Source organism: Macaca fascicularis, chromosome 16 (assembly GCF_037993035.2).
Source record: "Macaca fascicularis isolate 582-1 chromosome 16, T2T-MFA8v1.1".
NCBI lineage: Eukaryota > Metazoa > Chordata > Mammalia > Primates > Cercopithecidae > Macaca > Macaca fascicularis.
The window spans coordinates 62,838,237-62,860,111 of record NC_088390.1 but is presented as its reverse complement, the minus strand read 5'-3'; the positions used below and the strand labels follow the sequence as shown (position 1 = coordinate 62,860,111).

General features: G+C 56.4%; 2 protein-coding genes across 15 annotated transcripts; one reads left to right on the top strand and one right to left on the bottom strand.

Annotated features, from left to right (window-relative positions):
- Nucleotides 1-1,223: 1,223 nt before the first annotated feature.
- On the bottom strand, nt 1,224-12,804 carry FKBP10 (FKBP prolyl isomerase 10). 9 transcript variants are annotated; one of them, XR_012425816.1, is made up of 11 exons: nt 12,661-12,804; nt 10,664-10,913; nt 6,935-7,080; nt 5,867-6,056; nt 5,618-5,763; nt 5,043-5,232; nt 4,767-4,912; nt 3,940-4,163; nt 3,337-3,479; nt 2,605-2,768; nt 1,224-2,208 (listed from the first exon to the last, which is right to left on the bottom strand). XR_012425816.1 is itself a non-coding variant. In XM_045375956.2 (11 exons), the coding sequence occupies exons 2-11, from the start codon at nt 10,906-10,908 to the stop codon at nt 2,023-2,025; spliced, it is 1,755 nt and encodes a 584-aa protein (XP_045231891.1). In that variant the 5' UTR covers nt 10,909-10,913; nt 12,661-12,804; the 3' UTR covers nt 1,224-2,022. The 9 variants fall into 9 exon arrangements, 5 of the variants coding, with proteins under 5 accessions (XP_045231891.1, XP_073875664.1, XP_045231889.1 ...); XR_012425813.1 differs by lacking the exon at nt 12,661-12,804 and adding an exon at nt 11,214-11,266 and having other exon boundaries at nt 3,661-4,163; nt 5,612-5,763; XR_012425814.1 differs by lacking the exon at nt 12,661-12,804 and adding an exon at nt 11,214-11,266.
- P3H4 (prolyl 3-hydroxylase family member 4 (inactive)) lies at nt 11,956-20,872 on the top strand. 6 transcript variants are annotated; one of them, XM_015438489.4, is made up of 8 exons: nt 11,956-12,506; nt 12,655-12,807; nt 12,906-13,077; nt 14,122-14,250; nt 16,252-16,397; nt 17,359-17,442; nt 19,388-19,532; nt 19,840-20,872. In XM_015438489.4, exons 1-8 carry the CDS (start codon nt 12,045-12,047, stop codon nt 19,860-19,862), a joined length of 1,314 nt encoding a protein of 437 aa, XP_015293975.3. In that variant the 5' UTR covers nt 11,956-12,044; the 3' UTR covers nt 19,863-20,872. The 6 variants fall into 6 exon arrangements, 4 of the variants coding, with proteins under 4 accessions (XP_015293975.3, XP_065387668.1, XP_045231892.2 ...); XR_012425817.1 differs by lacking the exon at nt 16,252-16,397; XM_065531596.2 differs by lacking the exon at nt 14,122-14,250.
- The last annotated feature ends 1,003 nt before the right edge of the window (nt 20,873-21,875 follow it).

The window sequence follows — 21,875 nt, the reverse complement described above, 5'->3', positions numbered from 1 at the left end:
ACTTGCCCAAACTCCATAGCTAGGAGCTGGAACCAGGATTTGAATGTTCCTGACCAAAGCCCATGCCTTTGGCTGCATTTCTCTGCTTCAGGCCTGTTCCATTTGGTTTTGGGAGGAGGGAGTGGTCACCATCTGAGACTGGGTCAGTAACCACTTCCAGACTTTAATCAAGAAGCTTTCTTGGCCAGCGCAGTGGCTCACACCCGTAATCCCAGCACTCTGGGAGGCCAAGGTGGCGGATCACGTGCCGTCAGGAGTTTGAGACCAGCCTGGCCAACATGGTAAGACCGTCTCTACTAAAAATACAAAAATAAGCCGGGCGTGGTGGCGCATGCCTGTAATCCCAGCTACTCAGGTGGCTGAAGCAGGGGAATCACTTGAACCCGGGAGGCGGAGGTTGCAGTGAGCTGAGATCATACCACTGCACCCCACCCTGGGTGGCAGAGTGAGACCCTGTCTCGAAAAAAAACACTTCGATCAAGGAGCTTTCTGGATGCTTTGGGACCAGAGAATGTCAGTCACTGCCCGTGGGGAGCAGTCATGTCTCTTAGGGGACCCTGGGCAAGAAGTGCCGATGGAGGCAGTTTGCTGTGTGAGTCCAGTCCTGTCATTTTCTCTCCTAAGTCCCCACCCTGTCCCCCGAATGCTTGGCGAGGACAGATGGCGTGGTTGGCGGCTGAAGTCCTCTTGCAAGACACTGTGGAGATCTGAACTCGGTTGCCTTTCCCCAAGCAAGAGGGTGGACAGGTGGTAACAGGTGGTGGCCAGGAGCAGGGAGAGATGGGAATATCATAGTATTGGAAATGATCTATGGAAAAGGATAATCTGACTTGCGCGGTTTAATTTAATTCTTGCTTTGTAGGTTGTGTTTGAGGTCAGGGACCTTGTCTTTCCCATTCAATGGGGACAATTGGAGGATGAGGATCGTCTCTCCACGCCCTGCTGGAGGCCTCCCCGCTCTACACATTCACCCCCTCCACAGACCAGGCCTCCCTTCCTGCAGTGAAGCCCCCAGGTTAGGCCCAGGGCAGGCAGGAAACCTCCAGATGGGGAGCCCCCGATGTGGGGACATGCCGCTGTCTGGAACTAAGGAGGCCATGGAAACAGCCTGGTTTAACTTTTTCCCCAATCTCTGGGTCTAAAGGCCTCCCACAACCCCCGCTTAACCCGCTAGCCACTCCCCTCTGCTCCTCAACCTGTTCCAAAAGACACCCTAAGGCCACTGGTTTAATCTTTTATTTGGAACAAAGGAAAAAAGGACTGACACCAGTTTAGCCTTTTGAGTGTGCAGAGCTCTGCCCTCCCTCCCAGCCCTCAGCCCCAAATCCAAGATTTCATAACCCTAACACCCACCCAAGCAGGTTCCCTCACACATGCCCTCTGTTTTCTTCTTCTATGGTTCCTTAGGGAAAGGAGCCTTCTTTAGGGATGAAAAGCTAACTACAGCCCAGTCCTGGCCTCCAGCAGCCCAGGGTCAGCTCAGCCTCCACTGGAGGCGAGGGAGGAGGGCAAAGGGATGGGAGAGGTAGGGCTGCCCTCCAGGAGCTGTCCCCTTCCCTAGGAGCCAGTCAGGAATGGGGAGGAAGATGGAGGGGTCCTAGGGAGCTATCACATAGAGGAATAGGGGCTGGGAGTGGGGATAACAAGAAGTACAAACAAAGAGAAAGTTGGGGAGAGGGATAACAAGCTCAGCTGTGCCTGTGATGTGAAGGGGTGGTATGGTGGGGGACCAGCCATGGCCCTATCCAACCCCAGGCTCCACCAGCCCCAAATTGGCTTTGCAAATCCAAACATTTTAAAGAAGGGGTTTGGGGATGGAAGAGAAATGGGGTAGAGGTCTGTGCTGTGGATTTTCACCTAGGGTGGTGGGAACACCAGAGATGTCGCCTCTGCCATCGTTTTAGTTGGCTCCCGGACCTCATCCCAGCAGAGGGAGGGTGACTGTCAGCAGGTCAGTCCCACCACCACTGTCCCCCTCGCAGTGGGCCTCTGTGTCTCAGGCCCGGCCAGGCTCCCTGCCCCTCAGAGCTCCTCGTGGACCCGCTCCTGGTCCTCATCTGACTTCAGCTTGAGCTCCTCTACTGTGATCTTGCCGTCCTGGTTGCGGTCCTGGTTCTGGAACATGTCTCCTATGGTTTTCTCGGGGTCCTGCCCAGGCATGAGGCGTCCTTTGCCCTCACTCACTTGAGCCTTGATGAAGGTGGAGAACTGGGGGAGGGGAGAGCCGGGGGAGTGGGCAGTGAGGGTCATGGCCTTGGGAGGGGCCCCAGGTGGAGGTCAGTGAGTGCTTTCTTTTTCTTATTTTTTCCCAGGCTCCCCCACACCCTGTAACTCAGGAAGGGCTGGGAAAGGCACTGGTGCTGGGGTCCTGGTGGGGGCCGGGGTGGAGGCGTGGCATGGGGGATAGTCTGTGACTGGTCTCAGGTAGGGAACAGCCTGCATGTGTGCCCAGGAAACGGCAGGGATGAGGAGCCTGAGGCACGGGACTCAGCACAGGCAGGAGCACGAGGGCAGGTGGGCAGTCCGGACGGGGACATCTTCCTCGACGCTTCTTGGGTGCGGGGAGTGCGTGGGCATGGTTATTAAGACGGAACCTTCACTCACCTCCTCTGGAGGGACCTCTCCATCCTTGTTGAGGTCCATGTCTTCAAACAGGTTGGCAGGAGGGTCCTCGTGCCACACAAACAGGTAGCCTGTGGGCAGCCCATCCTCCCGGGACACCAGCTCCACCTCAAACAGCAGCACAGCACTGCCTGGGACTCCCCGGGCTGGAGGGAGGGCAGGAGAGAAGGGAGGGGTCCTAGTCAGGCCAGGGTCTGGGCCTGGCTTCACTGTTTCCCAGCCCACAGGCCACAGTTTCCGCTCCTGGGGCTAGGCTGGAGAGTGGGGCATGGGATGTTTAAGGAGCCATCCTGAAGGCATTCCTGACTCCTCCCACCAGCCCTCAGGCCCACAATGGGCAGGAGCAAAAGGGACGGATGCCAGTTAGATTACGGATGCCAGTTAGATTACAGTTTCGGGCTGGGCGCAGTGGCTCACGATTGTAATCCCAGCACTTTGGGAGGCCAAGGCGGGTGGATCACCTGAGGTCAGGAATTCAAGACCAGCCTGACCAATATGGCAAAACCCCATCCCTACTAAAAATACAAAAATTAGCTGCGCATAGTGGCGGGCGCCTGTAATCCCAGCTACTAGGGAGGCTGAGGCAGGAGAATCGCTTGAATCTGGGAAGCAGAGGTTGCAGTGAGCTGAGATCACGCCACTGCACTCCAGCCTGGGTGACAGAGTGAGACTCCATCTCAAAAAAAAAACAAGATTACGGTCTCAGCCCCTCACCTCCACTCTCCCCGTGGGCCAGGTGCGGGGGCACGATGAGCTGCCGCCTCTCTCCCACACACATGCCCTGCAGGCCCGTGTCCAGGCCTTCGATCACCTTGTTGGCCCCCAGAGTCGCCTCCTGGGGAGCCCCGTAGTCATGCCTGGAGGAGAGCAGATGCCCAGGTCAGCAGCCAACCTGTCCCCTGCCAGCGCACACCCCCGTCTCTGACGTGGGCCCAGAACAAGCCCTCAGTTCTGGAGTGACTCCCACTGGTGACTTGGGCCATGCAGCAGAGTGCAGGGGCCCAGCGGTGCAGATGTGGGGTTCCCTTCTCATCTTGCCTCTGCCCCCTAAAGTGTGGCCTCGAGGGCTCATGGCTCCCTGCGTCAGTTTCCCCTCTGTGAAACGGAAAGAGCAGTTCTCCCACAGCGGTTGGCTTCACCTTCCCTTCCCCGGCGACGCAGAGAATTTCATCTCCTCATGGCTCCCCGGCATGCTCTGAGATGGGCACTTACAGAAGCAGCAAGAAGCTGAATGCTCCCCTGGCGCTCGAGGACCAAGAGGGAGGAGCAGGCATCGGGGTACGGTGAGGAGGACTCCCCATGCCTGTGCCCACCCACCTGCCCAGTCCCGGCCCCACCCGGGACCCACGAGGTGAAGAGCTGGGTGCCGTCCAGCAAAGAACAGTTGTAATGGTATCGAACAAAGTCCCCAAGCTTGGTGGTCTCATTGCAGGTCTCCGATGGCCGAGACAGTGTCCGGATTTCCACCACATCCGCAGGGTTGTGGAAGTCAATGACATGAACATTGAAGATTAGCACGGCTGAGCCAGGGATCTTGTCTCCTGAGGACAGAATGGGGTAGTGTGGTCAGCTCAGAGCACTAGCAGAGGCTCCTCAAGGTCTCTCCATGGAGGCCCCTGGACCTGACACCCCTTCCGGACCCTGAGGATCCAAAGGAGGATGGGACGGGATGTTTGTCCAGAGTCAATTCTAACAAACTCTCATTGGGGCAGGGGGCAGGGGAAGGCGGCTTTCCAGTTAGAAAGCCCTTTTCCACTCACCATCTGGCAAACTCCCAGTAACTTACCCTGCGGATCAGCTTGGCTTGCCCATTATACAGGTGAGGACACTGAGGCTCCCAGCACAGCTGGGTCCTGGGGGTATGCTGGTTCTGTTTTTCCATAACCATCCTCCCTCCCCAAACTCAGAGGAGTTGGCTGCCCTTCTCCACTGCAGAAGGGGAGAAGTGGGGCGCTGCCCTGGAGGAAACTGATGGGAATCCGGGTGGCAGGAATCAGATGGGGCAACCAGATGTAAGCTGCACGCATGTTTTTGTGATGAGAGGGGCTGAGTGGTGGCTGGAATCCCACTGTGGGAGGGGGCGGCCTGGCCACAATGGGCAGTTTGGAGGAGGAGCTGAGGTGGTGGCTGGGGAACGCCCCTACCAGTTCCATTCTCCCCGTAGGCGAGGTGCGGGGGGATGGTAATTCTCCGGCGCTCCCCTATGCAGGCGCCCTGTAGCCCCTGGTCCATCCCGGGAATGATGTAACCCTGCCCGATATAGGTATTGTAGGTGTGGTTGCGGGAGTAGCTGCAATACAAGGTGGGAGGGCCAGGAAGGGAGTCAAAGGGGCCCTCCCCTTCCAGGCAGCTCAGAGTGACCCCCAGTTTCGTCCACATTTCACCCAGCCCCCGCCCTCCCACCTCAAGACCCTCCTGACCTGGAATCGAAGAGGGTGCCGTCCATCAAGGAGCCATTGTAGTGGTAGCGCATGAAGTCCCCAGCCACGGCTCTGCGGACACAGCCGGCGGGGAGCTCCAGCGTCTCTAACTGGACAGTGTCCTTCGGGTTGTGCACGTCAATCAGGAGGATGTGAAAGACCAGCGAGGCATGTGGGGGGATCACTGTCCCTGGGGAAGGGATAGGGCCTGAACCATATGGCTGGGGAGCAAGCCCAGGCTCTTTCTTGACTCAGGAAGGCCCAGTGGGCACCATGCACAAGACACTAGCCCGGCTCTGCAGAGCCCTTCCCGCCCATCAGCGGCCCTGCTTCTCGCTCTTCCAGTGAGGCCTGAGCTTGGTGTTCCCCAGGGCCACCACCAGCTCATACTGAGCCTTCGTGTGAATCAGAATAAAGCACCCCTTCTTAGTGAGACAGCAGCAAAGGTAGATTTCATCCTGCCTTGCGTCCTTGGCTGGATGCCCTCGTGCAGTATACAACCTGAGCAACTGTATGTGGAGGCCTGGTTTTCCCTCTTCTGGAGAATTTCCCCTTGAGTCCTTGCCTACCCTCACCATAGCCTTTCTCGCCATAGGCCAGGAATGGAGGGATGATAATCTTCCTTCTCTCTCCAGGACACATGCCCAGCAGCCCCTGGTCCATGCCCTTGATCAGCCAACCAGAGCCGACGTAGGTATCGTAAGTGCCGCCCTTACTGTAGCTACAGAAAATGAGGTGGAAGTAGGAGAGGCAGGCTGGGCCCTGGACTCCCACTCCCCATGCCACAGTCCCCATTGCCTCAGGGCTCCCCTCCAGCCCCTTACCTTGTGTCGAAGGAGGTGCCGTCCAGCAAGGTGCCATTGTAGTGGTAGCGGACAAAGTCACCGTCCTGGACCATGCGGGGGCAGTGGGGCGGGCGCAGCAAGGTGCTCACCTGCACGGTGTCTTCCTTATTCCACACATCCAGCAGAACCACATCGAAGTAGAGGGTGGCATCCGGTGGAATGAGCCCCGCTGTGAGGGCGCAGCAGCATGGAGGTCTCAGAGTTGTGCTCTGCCAACCACGATCCCAGCCAGGGCCCTGTTATTCTCCTTCCTCTCATCGAAGCACCAGGAGACCCAAACCAGGCACAGAGCAGCCACTATTTTTGTTTTGTTATTTTTAAGGGGGGGGGCGCCAGGCACAGTGATTCATGCCTGTTATCCCAGCACTGTGGGAGGCCAAGACAGGTGGATGGCTTGAGCCCAGAAGTTCAAGACCAGCCTGCACAACATTGCGAAACCCCATCTCTACTAAAAATACAAAAAAGTAGCCACGCATGGTGGTGTGCACCTGTAGTCCCAGCTATTTGTTAGGCTCAGACGGGAGGATTGCTTGAGCCCAGGAGGCTGAGGTTGCAGTGAGCTGATATCGCACCACTACACTCCAGCCTGTGCAACAGAGTGAGACCCTGTCTCAAAAAAAAAGATGGGGTTTTGCTCTATCACACAGGCTGGAATTCAGTGGCATGATCATGGCTCACTGCAGCCTTGAAATCCCGGGCTCAAGCAATCCTCCCACCTGAGCCTCCTGAGTAGTTAGGACTACAGGCACACACCACCACGCCTGGATAATTTATTTTATTTTCTGTAAAGACGGGGTCTCACTATGTTGCCTAGGCTGGTCTGGAACTCCTGGGTTCAAGCAATCCTCCCACCTTGGCCTCCCAAAACTCTGGGACCATAGATGTCAGCCACTGCCCCAGCCAAAGCTGCCACTCTTCATACTGCGTGCACAGCATGACATTTGGCAAGTCACCCCTCATCTCGGCACTTCAGTTTTCTCACCCCAGGATCCCTGATTCTGCCTCCTGGTCTCCTCCATCCCCAGCTTGTGCCCCAGCCCTTCTCACCCAGGCCGATGCTCCCATAGCCCAGGTGGGGAGGCACAATGAGGCGTCGCCGCTCGTTGACACACATGCCCATGAGGCCTCGGTCCATGCCAGTGATGAGGCGTCCCACGCCCACCACAATGGCCACCAGGGTGTTGCGATCATAGCTGAGGGGGAGGGACAGATGGGATACAGTGATCTCAGACACACACTGCCCACTGTGGCATAGGTGCACAGGTGTGCCTGCACACACGCACACAATCCCCCCTCCCTATACCCAGATGTGGATATACACACACACTTCTCGCCTCCTTTTCAAGTTCCCCTCCTAGGTCGGCCGTGACACCCACCTTAAGGGAACGGACTGTTACAAAAAGCAAGTCCCTGAGGAGGCCAGGGGCTGCTACTGCCCTGGGACGGGGTTGGGCGGGATGCATGGGCCTGATTGCTGCTACTATTTGCTGACAGCAAGTGGGCAGTGGCAGGTACAGCACGGAGGGACAGAGGAGCATTACTATATGGGATTAAATGCTTGGCATTTTACATTCTGTATCTTCTTTCTCTCCCCTGTGAAGTGGGCAATCTTGTTCTCATTTTTCTTATGAGAACAATGGAGACTTGAGAGATTCAGTGCCTTGCCCAAGGTCACACAGCTAATATTAGTATGTAGTCAGCTGAGTTCCAAAGCCCATGTTTTTGCCATTATACTGTCAGCTCTCCAAGGAAAAGACAAGGAGAGCAGAGGTGGGGTGGGAATTGGTTTCACATTTTGAAAAGGCCTATTCTACAATCCTGGCTAACACAGTGAAACCCCGTCTCTACTAAAAATACAAAAAAATTAGCTGGGCATGGTGGCGGGCGCCTGTGATCCCAGCTACTCGGGAGGCTGAGGCAGGAGAATGGAGTGAACCTGGGAGGCAGAGGTTGCAGTGAGCCGAGATTGCGCCACTGCACTCCAGCCTGGCGACAGAGTGAGACTCCATCTCAAACAAACAAAAAAAAGTGCCTATTCTAAAAGTGCCATGGCTTTTATTTGTTTTTAGTTATACACTTTAATGTATTTACTTTTACTTATACAGGTGTATTTTTGGAGATGGAGTCTCGACTCTGTCAACCAGGCTGGAGTGCAGTGGCACAATCTCGGCTCACTGCAACCTCCGCCTCCTGGGTTCAAGCAATTCTCCTGCTTCAGCGTCCCAAGTACCTGGGATTACAGGCACACGCCACCATGCCTGGCTAATTTTGTTTGTTTGTTTTTGTTTTTTGAGACAGAGTCTCACATTGTTGCCTGGGGTGGAGTGCAATGGAGTGATCTCAGCTCACTGCAACCTCTGCCTCCGCCTCCTGGGTTCACGTGATTCTCCTGCCTCAGCCTTCCGAGTAGCTAGGATTACAGGTGCACACCACCACACCCGGCTAATTTTTTTGTATATTTAATAGAGACGTGGTTTTACTATGTTGGCCAGACTAGTCTGGAAAAAGGCAGGTGGGTATTATAAGAAGACAGCCGGCTGGACCGGGGATAGGGCATGGCTCCCTGTGGAGGCCCTGTCTGTCTACGTGTCACACAGTCGGACATGCCACCCTGGCCTCATGATCCGCCCGCCTCGGCCTCCCAAAGTGCTGGGATTACAGGCGTAAGCCACAGCGCCCAGCCTTAAATTTTTGTATTTTAGTAGAGACAGCCTTTCACCATGTTGCACAGGCTGGTCGCAAACTCCTGGCTGGTCACAAACTCCTAAGCTCCTTGGCCTCCCAAAGTGCTAGAATTACAGGCGTGAGCCAACATGCCCACCCAACTTAGAAAACTTTTTTTTTTTTTCTTTAAGACAAGAGTCTTGCTCTGTCGCCCAGGCTGGAGTGCAGTAGTGCGATCTCCACTCACTGCAAGCTCTGCCTCCCAGGTTCATGTCATTCTCCTGCCTCAGCCTCCCGAGTAGCTGGGATTACAGGCACCTGGACCACACCCGGCAATTTTTTTTGTATTTTTAGTGGAGATGGGGTTTCACCGTGTTAGCCAGGATGGTCTCCATCTCCTGACCTCGTGATCTGCCCGTCTCAGTCTCCCGAAGTGCTGGGATTACAGGTGTGAGCCATCGCGCCCGGCCAGAAAACTTTCTTAACCCATGGCCCCTTCAATTAAAAAAAAAAAAAGAAAGAAAGAAAATCTCCCATCCTCACTTTACTTCTGAAAACTTAAAATAAATTAAAAGTGTATATAATTGGCTAGGTGCAGTGGCTCATGGGCAACAGAATGAGACTCCAACTAAAAAAAAAAAAGTTTTCCAAGCTCAACACTCATGAGCTGGGCTCCCAGAGTCCCCATCAGGGACAACAACCCCTAAATCCCAACCCCTGCCTCACTCGCAGCAGTCAAGTGCTCAGCGCAGCGCTTCTGGCTACTACCCTATACCTGAATTTGCCCACCAAGTGGACAGGTTTTAAGTCTGGATTGTTTCCTTCTCAGTGTTGGTATGCAGGCTTAAGCTCTGCAAGAAGTTTCTACAAGTTCAACAGCATCAGGTCATACGGTTTTCCTCAGGGTCAATGTTAATGTGTGCTGAACTGGCTGGAGGACTGCCAGGCCCTGCGAGAAGCCTACATTCATTCATCCATCTCCTTCGAGTCCTAACATCAGCCTTAGCAAGTAGGTCCTGTTTTTGGCTCCATTTCTCATATAAGGAAAGTGATGCTTAAAGAGACAAAATTCTCTGTCCATGGTCATAGCCTGGATTTGAACCAGGGTCTTGGGGCTCTTGGAGTTTGTATGCTTACCCCAATATATGCCTGCCTCTAAAGTCATGGCCACTAATTTCCTGTTGGCTGAGTTGTGTGTTTCAGAGGAGGGTCTAAGAAACACTGACTCTTTCAGTGTGCTGTGGGGTCCGTGTATAACTGGGACCCTAGGTTTACCCCTGAGGCTGGCACACAGCCCTGCCCTGTCCCCGCTAACAAAAGTGGACTTGCTGGAGCAGACCAAAGGCCTGGATCAGACCAGGAGGCCACCTCACAAACCCCAAGGGCTGGCAAAATGAGCGGCCTGCGCTTCTTTCCTGGGATACCTAAAATGGAGAGAGATGAGGGTTCCAGGAGAACCAGAGAGGGAGGTATGAAATTCCTCCGAGGAGCCCAGGGTGGCATGTCCGACTGTGTGACACGTAGACAGACAGGGCCTCCACAGGGAGCCATGCCCTACCCCCAGGTCCAGCCGGCTATCTTCTTATAATGCCCACCCACCTTTTTCCCTGCCCACCGGCTGCTGAAAACTCCCACCCCCTCCAAAAAAAGTTCTGTTCCCTCTTCTCTAACCACAAAGGCACTGAAAATGGAGTGGAACCAGAAAGGGAGTCAGGGTGGGTGGAAAGGTATGGGGTCCAGGCTGATAGACCACCCCAGGGTTCTCAAGCAGCAGGGACCACCCCCTTCCCCGCAACACTGTAGGCCAGAACACCCCTCTCCATCAGGTCATTAAATACAGCCCTGGTAACTACACGAGGCAGTTCACCTTGATTACCGAGTCCTTTCTGCGATGTGGAGAGCTTGCGAGAAAGAAATGGGATCCTTTGAGAAGTGAGGGTTTGGAAGTGGGGACAGGAGGGTATCTTTGGGGAGATGGGTGTCTGGGAGGCCCCAAGGGTGCTGTCTGGGGTTAGAGTATTGGGATGTAGAGCTTAAAAGAGGCAACAAGGAAACAGGACCCCGGGTTCAGGAGACGGAGTGGTGAATCCGGGGGCGCCCAACCGGGGTTACCTTGAGTCAAACTTCTTGCCATCTTCGAAAGTGCCGTTGTAGTGGTAGCGCACAAAATCCCCCATCTGCACTTCCCGGGGACAGGCCCTGGGGATGTGGTACCTCTCGATGACCACATCTTCCAGGGGGCCCCCGGCAGGGCTGGCGCGGCCCAGCCCCCTCCCCACGGCCTGCACCACCAGTAGCAGCAACTGCAGCAGGGGGAGCCGGAGGAGGCTGTGGCTGGGGGGGCCCGCGGGGAACATGGTGCCTGGAGTTGGGACCGACAGCAGTGAGGGCGAGCGAGGGAGCCGCCGCCAACCTCCTTCCCCCGCCCCCCGCCTCCCAGAACTAGCTCCCCCGCTTCCTGTCCTCCTCCCCTACCCCCGCCCTGGCTGGTCCACGTGGAATGGGGGCTGGGAAGACAGAGCTGGCCTGGCCAGAGGAGCAGGGGCGGGGGTGGGGGTGCAATAGGAGGAGGGGGCCAGGTTGAGTGTATTAGAGTCGGAGGGAGGCCCCACAAAAAAATCCGGGTTCCCCCTCCCCCCATCTCCATCCCTGGCTGCGAGACCTGGGGCCTGGCCAGGGAGGGAGGCTCGCGAAAGATGAGAACTCTGAGTGGACACCAAATGGAAAAAAAAAAAAAAGTTCAATGTCTTTTTCCGGAGCCCCCGGGTCCTAAAGCCAGGCGGAGATGCCCCTTGCTTCTTTCGCCGGCAACTCCAATTCTGGCCCCCTCTAGGTGGGTGGCGAAGCAGCGGAGTGTGAGGGACATCTCGGTGCTCGTCCGTGACCCCAGCTGTGCTAGAAGGGAAGGCATCTCCAGGGAAGAGCAGCTTGGTCCCGCAAAAGCTGGACTGCAAGAAGGACTTTGTGACTTGGGATGTGACGGGCACGGAGACGGAGTGGGGGGTGGTGGCAGCGCAAAGTGTGCAAGTGATAGCAGGTGTGTGCCTCCGACGTGGGCGGGGGAGACACTCGGAGGGTGCAGGAGGGTGCAGGAGGGCGCAGCGACTGAAGGCCCGGCTCCAGGGCTTCCCCCTCGTTTGGGCAGCGCAGAGGCAGCCCTCACTCAGTGTCCTGATCTCAGGCGGGGGCACTGTTTGCGTGGGGGAGGGGCTTCCTGGGCTCCCCATCTCTGGCGGGAAGCGCTCCCCGACTCATTCTCTGCCTAGGGGACACCCCCACGGCAGGAGCCCGGGCCGACGGAGAGGACTTAGGACACTATGGGACCCTCCGGGAAAAGAGGGGAGACGTCGTGACCCAGGCCCCGCCCCGCCTTGCCGCCCTCGTGCCCGGCGCTAAGACCCAGCGGGCGCGCGGCCCGCCCTGGGCCTGTCCCTGTCCCCTTCCGTCCGCGGGGCCGCCAGCTCAGCTCTGGAGAGCCGGCGGCGCGGCGGGCATGGCTCGGGTGGCGTGGGGGCTGCTGTGGCTGCTGCTGGGCAGCGCCAGGGCGCAGTACGAGAAGTACAGCTTCCGGGGCTTCCCGCCAGAGGACCTGATGCCGCTGGCCGCGGCCTACGGGCACGCGCTGGAGCAGTATGAGGGCGAGAGCTGGCGCGAGAGCGCGCGCTACCTGGAGGCGGCGCTGCGGCTGCACCGGCTGCTGCGCGACAGCGAGGCCTTCTGCCACGCCAACTGCAGCGGCCCCGCTCCAGCGCCCAAGCCCGACCCAGACGACGGCCGCGCCGACGAGTGGGCCCGCGAGCTGCGGCTCTTCGGCCGCGTCCTGGAGCGCGCCGCCTGCCTGCGGCGCTGCAAGCGGACGCTGCCCGCCTTCCAGGTGCCCTACCCGCCGCGGCAGCTGCTGCGCGACTTCCAGAGCCGCTTGCCCTACCAGTACCTGCACTACGCGCTGTTCAAGGTGGGAGCCCGCCCCCACCCGGGGACCTGTCTCGGGCTGGGCGTCGTGTCACTCCACCGATCGGTCGGAGGAGCGTTGCCTTCACCCGCGGCACGAAGCCAGCTCCGTTCTTACTGACCCGCTCCCCGAACCCCTACCCCCCGACCAGGCTAACCGGCTGGAGAAGGCGGTGGCGGCGGCCTACACCTTCCTCCAGAGGAATCCGAAGCACGAGCTGACCGCCAAGTACCTCAACTACTACCGGGGGATGCTGGACGTCGCCGACGAGTCCCTCACGGACCTAGAGGCCCAGCCCTACGAGGTGGGGTGGAGGGGCAGGAGGAGGGTCCCGCCGATAGGACTTGTAGAGGAGGGGAGATGTTGGGGGCGCCCTGACTTCCCCTGCCACGCCCCTTCCAGGCCGTGTTCCTCCGGGCTGTGAAGCTCTACAACAGCGGGGATTTCCGCAGCAGCACGGAGGACATGGAGCGGGCCTTGGCAGAGTACCTGGCGGTCTTTGCCCGGTGCCTGGCCGGCTGTGAAGGGGCCCATGAGCAGGTGGACTTCAAGGACTTCTACCCGGCCATAGCAGGTATCCGCCACCCAGACCACGGCGGGCAGTCCTCTCACCCACAGGCTCGGTAAGGCAGATGTCCCCTCCCTGCACGTGGAGCACTGCGAATGTGGAGGAGCCAGCCGGGAGGAAGGCCTTGTCTGCTGAGAAAGACGCTGAGTGTAGGAGCCCCAGCTGGAAGTGTCTAAGGGGCTGGATCAGTGCAGAGGCAGTGACATCCCTGAAGGGTTTGGGAAGCTTGGGTTCACAGGCCTTCCAGGCAGAGGGCAGTGCAGATGCAAAGGTGCAGCAGTGAGAAGTAGCCCAGCAGGTGTGTGCAAAAAGCAATTGGTAACCAGAAATCACACCTAGTCTAGGGATCTCTAACCCCGGGGTCCCTCAAGCAGGAGCAGAAAGGACTGTCCTTGGCCAGGTGTGGTGACTCACACCTATAATCTCAGCATTTTGGGAGGCCGAGGCGGGCAGATCACGAGGTCAGGAGTTCAAGACCAGCCTGACCAACATGGTGAAACTCTGTCTCTACTAAAAATACAAAAATTAGCTGGTCGTGGTGGTGGTTGCCTGTAATCCCAGCTACTTGGGAGGCTGAGGCAGAATTGCTTGAACCTGGGAGGTGGAGGTTGCATTGAGCCAAGATCGTGCCACTGCACTCCAGCCTGGTCGACAGAGGGAGACTCCGTCTCAAAAAAAAAAAAAAAAAAAAAAAAAAAAAAAAAAAAAAAAAAAAAAAGACCTTTAGCTTCTCTGTTTGGACTTCTGCCCCACTTCTGGACCTCATCTGCTGTTCTCCCAGAATGCCCTGGCTCCCTCTGGCTTGGGGTGGTGGTTGAGTGGTGGGGTTGATGAGTCAGCCCAGCCCACAGTCATCTTCCTCATCATCATTTGTCATATAGTATGCCAAGCACTTTACACGCATTCTCTCCTGTGATTGCAACAGCAACATGTTTTCTGGACAAGCAGCCTGGCTCAGTAGGCAGAGCTTGGATTTGGAGTCTCCTCCACCTGGGGGGACAGAGCTGTTCATTGCAACGCCAGCCTCTCACTGCCGCCTCCCACCCCCAGATCTCTTTGCAGAATCCCTGCAGTGCAAGGTGGACTGTGAGGCCAATTTGACCCCCAATGTGGGCGGCTACTTCGTGGACAAGTTCGTGGCCACCATGTACCACTACCTGCAGTTTGCCTACTACAAGTGTGAGCCCCCTGGGTGGACTTGGGCAGGGGAAGAGGTGATAAGGGAGAGGACTGCATGGGAGCCTCCCAGAGTTGTGGGGAGCTTTCCTTCAGTATTGAGGACCCTGGGTGATAGGAGGAAAGGCTAGGGGCGGTGGGGATATGGGGAAGGCACCCTGGGAGTCTGGGGCAGGTGAGAGGCTGAGTGGGAACAGACAGCAGCCTCAGGGAGAAGTAGAGGGTCTCTTGGGCAAATGACTAGGCAACCAACAACTGCAGAGCACTTGACAGTTTATTTTTATTTTTGAAACGGAGTTTCGGCCGGGCGCGGTGGCTCACGCCTGTAATCCCAGCACTTTGGGAGGCCGAGGCGGGCGGATCACAAGGTCAGGAGATCGAGACCACGGTGAAACCCCGTCTCTACTAAAAATACAAAAAATTAGCCGGGCGCGGTTGTGGGCGCCTGTAGTCCCAGCTACTCGGGAGGCTGAGGCAGGAGAATGGCGTGAACCCGGGAGGCGGAGCTTGCAGTGAGCCGAGATCGCGCCACTGCACTCCAGCCTGGGCGACAAAGCGAGACTCCGTCTCAAAAAAAAAAAAAAAAAAAAAAAAAAGAAACGGAGTTTCACTCTGTTACCCAGGCTGGAGTGCAGTGGCACGATCTCGGCTCACTGCAACCTCTGCCTCCAGGGTTCAAGTGATTCTCCTGCCTCAGCCTCCTGAGTAGCTGGGATTACAGGTGCACACCACCACGCCCAGCTGATTTTTGTATTTTTAGTAGAGACGGGGTTTCACCATGTTGGCCAGGCTGGTCTTGAACTGCTGACCTCAGGTGATCCACTGCCTTAGCCTCCCAAAGTGCTAGGATTATAGGTATGAGCCACTGCGCCCAGCCAACACTTGAGAGTTTATAAGGCAGTTTATCTTATGTGGTCCTTTCACCAACACCATGCAGCTGGCATTACTGGACCAATTTTTCAGATGGGGAAACTGAGGCTTATAGGGCAAGGGACTGTTAGTGTCATGACTAATAAAATGTGGCACCAGGACTTGTGGCTCTCCTCACTAGAGAGATCCTGGCATCCACTGGGGCTGGAACGGACAGCCTCCAGTGTTCTTGCTACTTGGAGATGCCAAGATTCAGACAGAGCTGGGAATCCGAGCAGAGCGGGGGCTAAGAACCAAGGGGCCAGGAGACCCTTCCTGGGTACAGATAGCAGAGAGGCTGAGGGCCTCTAATTCCCTAGAGCCATCATTCTCCAGCCATGTGAGCTTGAGCAATTTATCTAACCTCTCTGTGACTCAGATTTACTGTCATGGGGATGACAGTAATAGGCATGGCTGGGCATGGTGGTTCACGCCTGTAATCCCAGCACTTTGGGAAGCCCAGGCAGGCAGGTGGCTTGAGCCCAGGCCTTCAAGACCAACCTGGGCAATATGGCAAGACTCCGTGTCTACAAAAAATACAAAAAGTTAGCCAGGCATGGTGGCGAGTGCCTGTAGTCCCAGCTACTGAAGAGACTGAGGTGGGAGGATTGCTTGAGCCCTGGAGGCGGAGGCTGTACTGAGCTGAGATCGTACCACTGCACTGCAGCCTGAGTGACAGAACAAGACCCTGTCTCAAAACAAACAAAAACATACAAAAAATTAGATGGGTGTGGTGGTGCCTGCCTGTAGTCGCAGCTACTCAGGAGGCTGAGGTGAGAGGATCACCTAAGCCTGGGAGATCAAGGCTGAGGTGACCATAATTGCACCACCACTGCACTCCAGCCAGGGTGATAGAGTGAGACCCTGTCTCAAAAACAATAAAAAGACAATAACAGGCTTAGGTGAGTTAGTCAGGGCCTGGCATACGGTGAGTGCCCACTACATGCTAGCTGGCATTATGCATGGGTGGGGTAAGGAGTCCATTAGGTATTCTGGGAGGTGGCTGGGTAGCAGGGGTGCTGGACTGAACTGGGAGATGGGGTTGACTCTGAAGGGGAAGCGCCGGAGCAATTCCTCACCCCTGTCCTGCTGCAGTGAATGATGTGCGCCAGGCTGCCCGCAGCGCCGCCAGCTACATGCTCTTCGACCCCAATGACAGCATCATGCAGCAGAACCTGGTGTATTACCGCTTCCACCGGGCTCGCTGGGGCCTGGAAGAGGAGGACTTCCAGCCCCGGGAGGTGGGCACTGCTTTCTGGGGCACTTGCTGGACATGCACTTTGTAAAATATAAACTGGCAGCCGGGCGCGGTGGCTCACGCCTGTAATCCCAACACTTTGGGAGGCCGAGGCGAGCGGATCACGAGGTCAGGAGATCGAGACCATCCTGGCTAACATGGTGAAACCCCGTCTCTACTAAAAAGACAAAAAATTAGCCAGGTGTGGTGGCGGGCGCCTGTAGTCCTAGCTACTTGGGAGACTGAGGCAGGAGAATGGTGTGAACCTGGGAGGCAGAGCTTGCAGTGAGCCGAGATCGCGCCACTGCGCTTCAGTCTGGGTGACAGAGTGAGACTGTCTCAAATAATAATAATAAAATAAAATAGAAAATAAAAAATAAACTCCTGGCTTCCGTGGAAGGCAGGATGGGAAATGGAAAGAAAGAATATGAGTTGAGGTTAGAGTCCTGGATTCAGAGCTCAGCCCCACTGCTGTGTGGTCCTAGGAAGACCATGGCCCTTTCTGAATCTATTGCCTTACCTGCAAAATGGTGGTGGTATTGCCCACCTCACCAGCAGTGTCCGACGAGGGATGTATGAAGGTACACATCCACTCCTGCCTGTTCCACTCCCTACCTTCATTACCCTCACTGCTGACCTTTGTCCGTCTTCCCCAGGTAACCAAGGGAGGAAACCCGTTGGAATTGAGGGCCAGGCTGGCAAATATGGGACACATGGTGCCACTCCTGCCTTCCTTGTCAGTGGCAGACATTGCTAATGGATTGAGGGACTCTTTCTCAGCAAACCCTCAGAATCCTTAACCCAGTGTTCCAAGCAGCCACGATGATCTCATTAGCTTGTGAGCTGATACTTGATACTTGAGCTGGAAGAGGGTCAGTGGGCCCAGATCCTAGGAGCCCTGGCTTCTTGCCATCTGGCAGCAGCAGGGTATGGCTCACCCCTACCCCGTCCTTTCCTCCTTCCAGGAGGCCATGCTCTACCACAACCAGACGGCCGAGCTGCGGGAGCTGCTGGAGTTCACCCACATGTACCTGCAGTCAGATGATGAGGTGAGTGCCTCCTGCTTTCCAGAACTAGGCTGTGATGGGGACACCTTGGACCTTTATCTGGGGCCCCCAGTGTGCCAGAATTCAGCCCCAGCCCCTGGTGGTCAACTGTCATGAAGCAGAGAGGTTTGCCTATTCCTTGTCTAGACTGTCCCTTCCTTCCCCAGCCTCAGTATTCTCATGTCCCCTTTCTGTACATGTCCCAGTCCTGCTCCTCCCAGGCCCAGCTCACATGGTGCCTCCTCCAGGAAGCCCTTGCCGCATGCCCTGGCTCTTTGTTCTGGGTTAGCAGTGCCCACTCTGACCCTGTGTGCCTCCCTGGCCACCTGTGGCCTGGACCTGGGTAATTGCAGCCCTGGTGCAATCTATAATCCTGTAATCACAGCAATCTAGGAGGCCGAGGCAGAGGGATCACCTGAGGTCAGGAGTTCAAGACCAGCCTGGCCAACATAGTGAAATCCTGTCTCTACTAAAAATACAAAAATTACTCAGGTGTGGTGGTGAGCACCTGTAATCTCAGCTACTTGGGAGGCTGAGGCAGGAGAATCGCTGAACCCAGAGGCAGAGGTTGCAGTGAGCCGAGATCACGCCACTGCACTCCAGCCTGGGTGACAGATTGAGACTCTGTCTCGAGAAAAACAAAAAATTAAGCGAGATCAAGTATGTATTTTTCTTTTTTTTTTTTTCTTGGTAACAGAATCTCGCTCTGTCACCCAGGCTGGAGTGTGCAGTGGCATGATCTCCACTCACTGCAACCTCCACTTCTTGGGTTCAAGGGATCCTCCTGTCTCAGCCTCCGAGTACCTGGGATTACAGGCCTGCGCCACCATGTCCAGCCAATTTTATTTTGTATTTGTAGTAGAGACAGGGTTTTACCACGTTGGCCAGGCTGGTCTCAAACTCCTGACCTCAAGTGATCTGACTGCCTTGGCCTCCCAAAGTGCTGGGATTACAGGCATGAGCCACCTTGCCTGGCTGAGATCAAGTATGTAAAGCACTTGATAAAGAGCCAGCAGCCGGTAGATGCACAGTGAATGGCAGCCCAGTCTCGCTCTGTCACCCAGGCTGGAGTGCAGTGGTGCAGTCTCAGCTCACTGCAACCTCCACCTCCCAGGTTCAAGCGATTCTCCTGCCTCAGCCTCCCGAGTAGCTGGGATTACAGGTGTGTGCCACCACACCCAGAATACAATACCACACCCAAAAATACAAAAAATTTTTGTATTTTCGGTAGAGACATGGGGTTTCACCATGTTGGCCAGGCTGGTCTTGAACTCCTGACCTCAAGTGATCCACCCACCTCAGCCTCCCAAAGTGCTGGGGTTACAGGTGTGAGTCACTGCGCCCAGCACATGGCAGCCGTTTTGACGGCTGTCTCTTGTTCCCTGTGGTTTGCCAGACACCAGACTAGGGGCTGGAGTAAGTTAGTGAAAGTCATGATCCGTTTCACATGCAGCTCACAGTCTAGTGGGGGAAGCACTAACAGCTGCTGGAGAGGGCAGCATATGGCACTGGGGGAGGTCTCCAGCCCAGCCAGAGTCACCAGCAAGGGCTCAGCCTGGAACTGATGCTTGGCTCTGGAGGGATTAGTGCGGGTTACGCAGGCACAGGGGACGGCAGTAGTTCCTGGCAGGGAAACAGTATGAGCAAAAACATTATGCATGGACTGGCAATATTCTCACCAGAGTCTTTATGCTTAAAAGGTGGGGCTGTGCAGGGGCGATGTTTATGCTGACACCAAATTCTACTGGTGGTGCCCTATGCAGCCACTCAGGGAGGGGCAGTTTGGGGAAAATCCTCAGAACAGTCTCATTAGATCTTGAGACTGGGAAGGGAAGGGACTTTGGGGACTGAGAGATGGGATGGGAGGTCCCATTGGCCAGGAAGGGAGCCCATATGGGTTTGGGCCTACTGTGACCCTGTTTCTTCCGCAACCGTGGCGCTACTCTAGATGGAGCTGGAGGAGACAGAACCGCCCCTGGAGCCTGAGGATGCCCTATCTGACGCCGAGTTTGAAGGGGAGGGTGACTACGAGGAGGGCATGTATGCTGACTGGTGGCAGGAGCCGGATGCCAAGGGCGATGAGGCCGAGGCTGGTCAGTGACACAAGTCCTTGGGGGATGGGGATGCAGCCTGGGATGGAGGTTGGGGACAGATGGATTCACTCGCTGGACTCCAGAGCCCAGGGTGTGTTTGGGTGCCGGGACCCATCCTCCAGGGGCCTCCAGCCTGTTGGCAACCCCTGTCCTGCTTGGGGGTGGAGGCGCAGCATCTCCCCTGGAGCTGGGACCAGCTGAGACCTGTCCTGGGGAGCCTCACCCCACCTCCCATCAGGACAGCACCTGGACACCCACTGGGAGTGGGTGGGGGGCCAACCCCAATGCTTTCTCCTTTCCTTTTCAGAGCCAGAGCCTGAACTGGCATGAGAAGGGGACACCCCACACCCCTCAAGCTTGGGAAGCCTGGTCCCGATGGCCCCACCCTCACCAACCTGGGCAGCAGCAAGAACTATTTATTAAAAACTTAAGATGGGCCAGGCGCGGTGGCTCACGCCTGTAATCCCAGCACTTTGGGAGGCCAAGGCGGGTGGATCACTTGAGGCCAGGAGTTCAAAACCAGCCTGGCCAACATGGTGAAACCCCCGTCTCTACTAAAATACATAAATTAGCCGGGTGTGGTGGCGGGCACCTGTAATCCCAGCTACTTGGGAGGCTGAGGCAGGAGAATCACTTGAACCTGGGAGGCAAAGGTTGCAGTGAACTGAGATCGTACCACTGCACTCCAGCCTGGGCGACAAAGCGAGACTCCATCTTTAAGATGGGCCGGGCGTGGTGACTCATGCCTGTAATCCCAGCCCTTTGGGAGGCCGATCACTTGAGGTCAGGAGTTCAAGACCAGCCTGGCCAACATAGTGAAATGCCATCTCTACTAAAAAATACAAAAATTAGCCAGGCATGGTGGTGCACACCTGTAATCGTAGCTACCCGGGAGGCTGAGCCAGGAGAATCACCTGAACCCAGGAGGCAGAGCTTACAGTGAGCTGAGATTGTGCCACTGCACTTCAGCCTGGGTGACAGAGTGAGACTCCATCTCAAAAAAAAAAAAAACAAACAAACTTAAGATGGACATAGCTGACTGGGCCCCTGTCCTGCCCCACCCGTGAGTGCTGCGACCCAGGCCCATCCTGCCACTTCTGTGTCTCTGGACCACAGGATGGTGGTGGCATTGCAGTTGGCAAGTGGGCTGACAGGATCCGCCCTCCTCACTGCTCAGCCCCTCACCTGGACAGTCTCCTGGACAAGAAGTTTCCAGCTGCTGGCTGGAGTCTCAGGCCAAATTGCAGAGGGTCCTCCAGGGTACTGAAGAGCACTGGACTAGGAGTCTAGTAGTTCCAGGGCCCTGACCAGTAGGTGCTCAATAAATGTTTGTTGTTGAATGAGTCATAGCACCTGTGGTCGTCTCCCCGGAGCTCAGTTGTGAGGGTACAGGCCCTTCCCTCCCTCTCTCCGCACCTGTGTCCCCTCATCTGTAAAATGTGGGGCGGAGGGGCACCATCTGGGCCCTCGCTGGTCCTCTGCACCTGGGGCTGAAGGTTCTACGAGAGAGGACGCAGTGTGCAGACCCGCCGCCAGGGGGCGTGAGAACACAGTCCTCCCCAGGCTTGGGAAGACAGTGGTTTCAGATTTCTAAGATGGGAAGTCCTGTATTTTCCTAGTTCAGGATCACTTCCCTCGGGGAATGTGGCAAGTGTGGGAGGGGGCCAAGGACATTTGCTCCTGGTGTTTACTTTCTGGGCATTTACTGACCCAGATTCCTTAGAGTCAGAGGGAGCTGGCCCTGCCGCTGCCCTCCCCGTTCCACAGCCGGGGTGGGGCCCCAACTGAGCAGCCAGAGGAGCCCCAGGGATGTGGTTTGATTACTTTGGGCTTCTTGGGGTGCAGTGGGACAGCCAGATCCCCCTTGACCGATTTTACATGGGCTCCCGGGGGTAGTGGGTCCCGGTGTGCAGGGTGTGCTGGCAACGATGGTGCCTGGTGGCTTACCTCATAGCCTGGGACACACCGCCAAACCCCCACCCCTATTCCACAGCAGGGAGAGGGGGGCAAAAGGGGTCTGTCTGGGAGGAACCCAGGGCCAAGGCCAGCCGGGTGATGGTTCTGCCCTGTATTTCCAGCCTCCTGGGGGCAGGGTGGCAAAGTTGTCTTCCTACCCGAAGGTGGAGTCAAGGCTGGGAAGCCAAGTTCTCACTGCCCCACCGCTACCTTCTCTCCAAATGTGCCAAGTGATCTGGCCTGGGTCCTGTCGGCCACTGTTCCCAGGAGGACTCCCTGTCCTACCCCAAACCCCTCCCCTAGGCCTTTGATCGGGATGAGAGCTGGAAGGGCAGAGTCTGAGTCTGGAAAAAAGGCCAGGTCAAGGCTGGGGGCTCAGTGACCTCA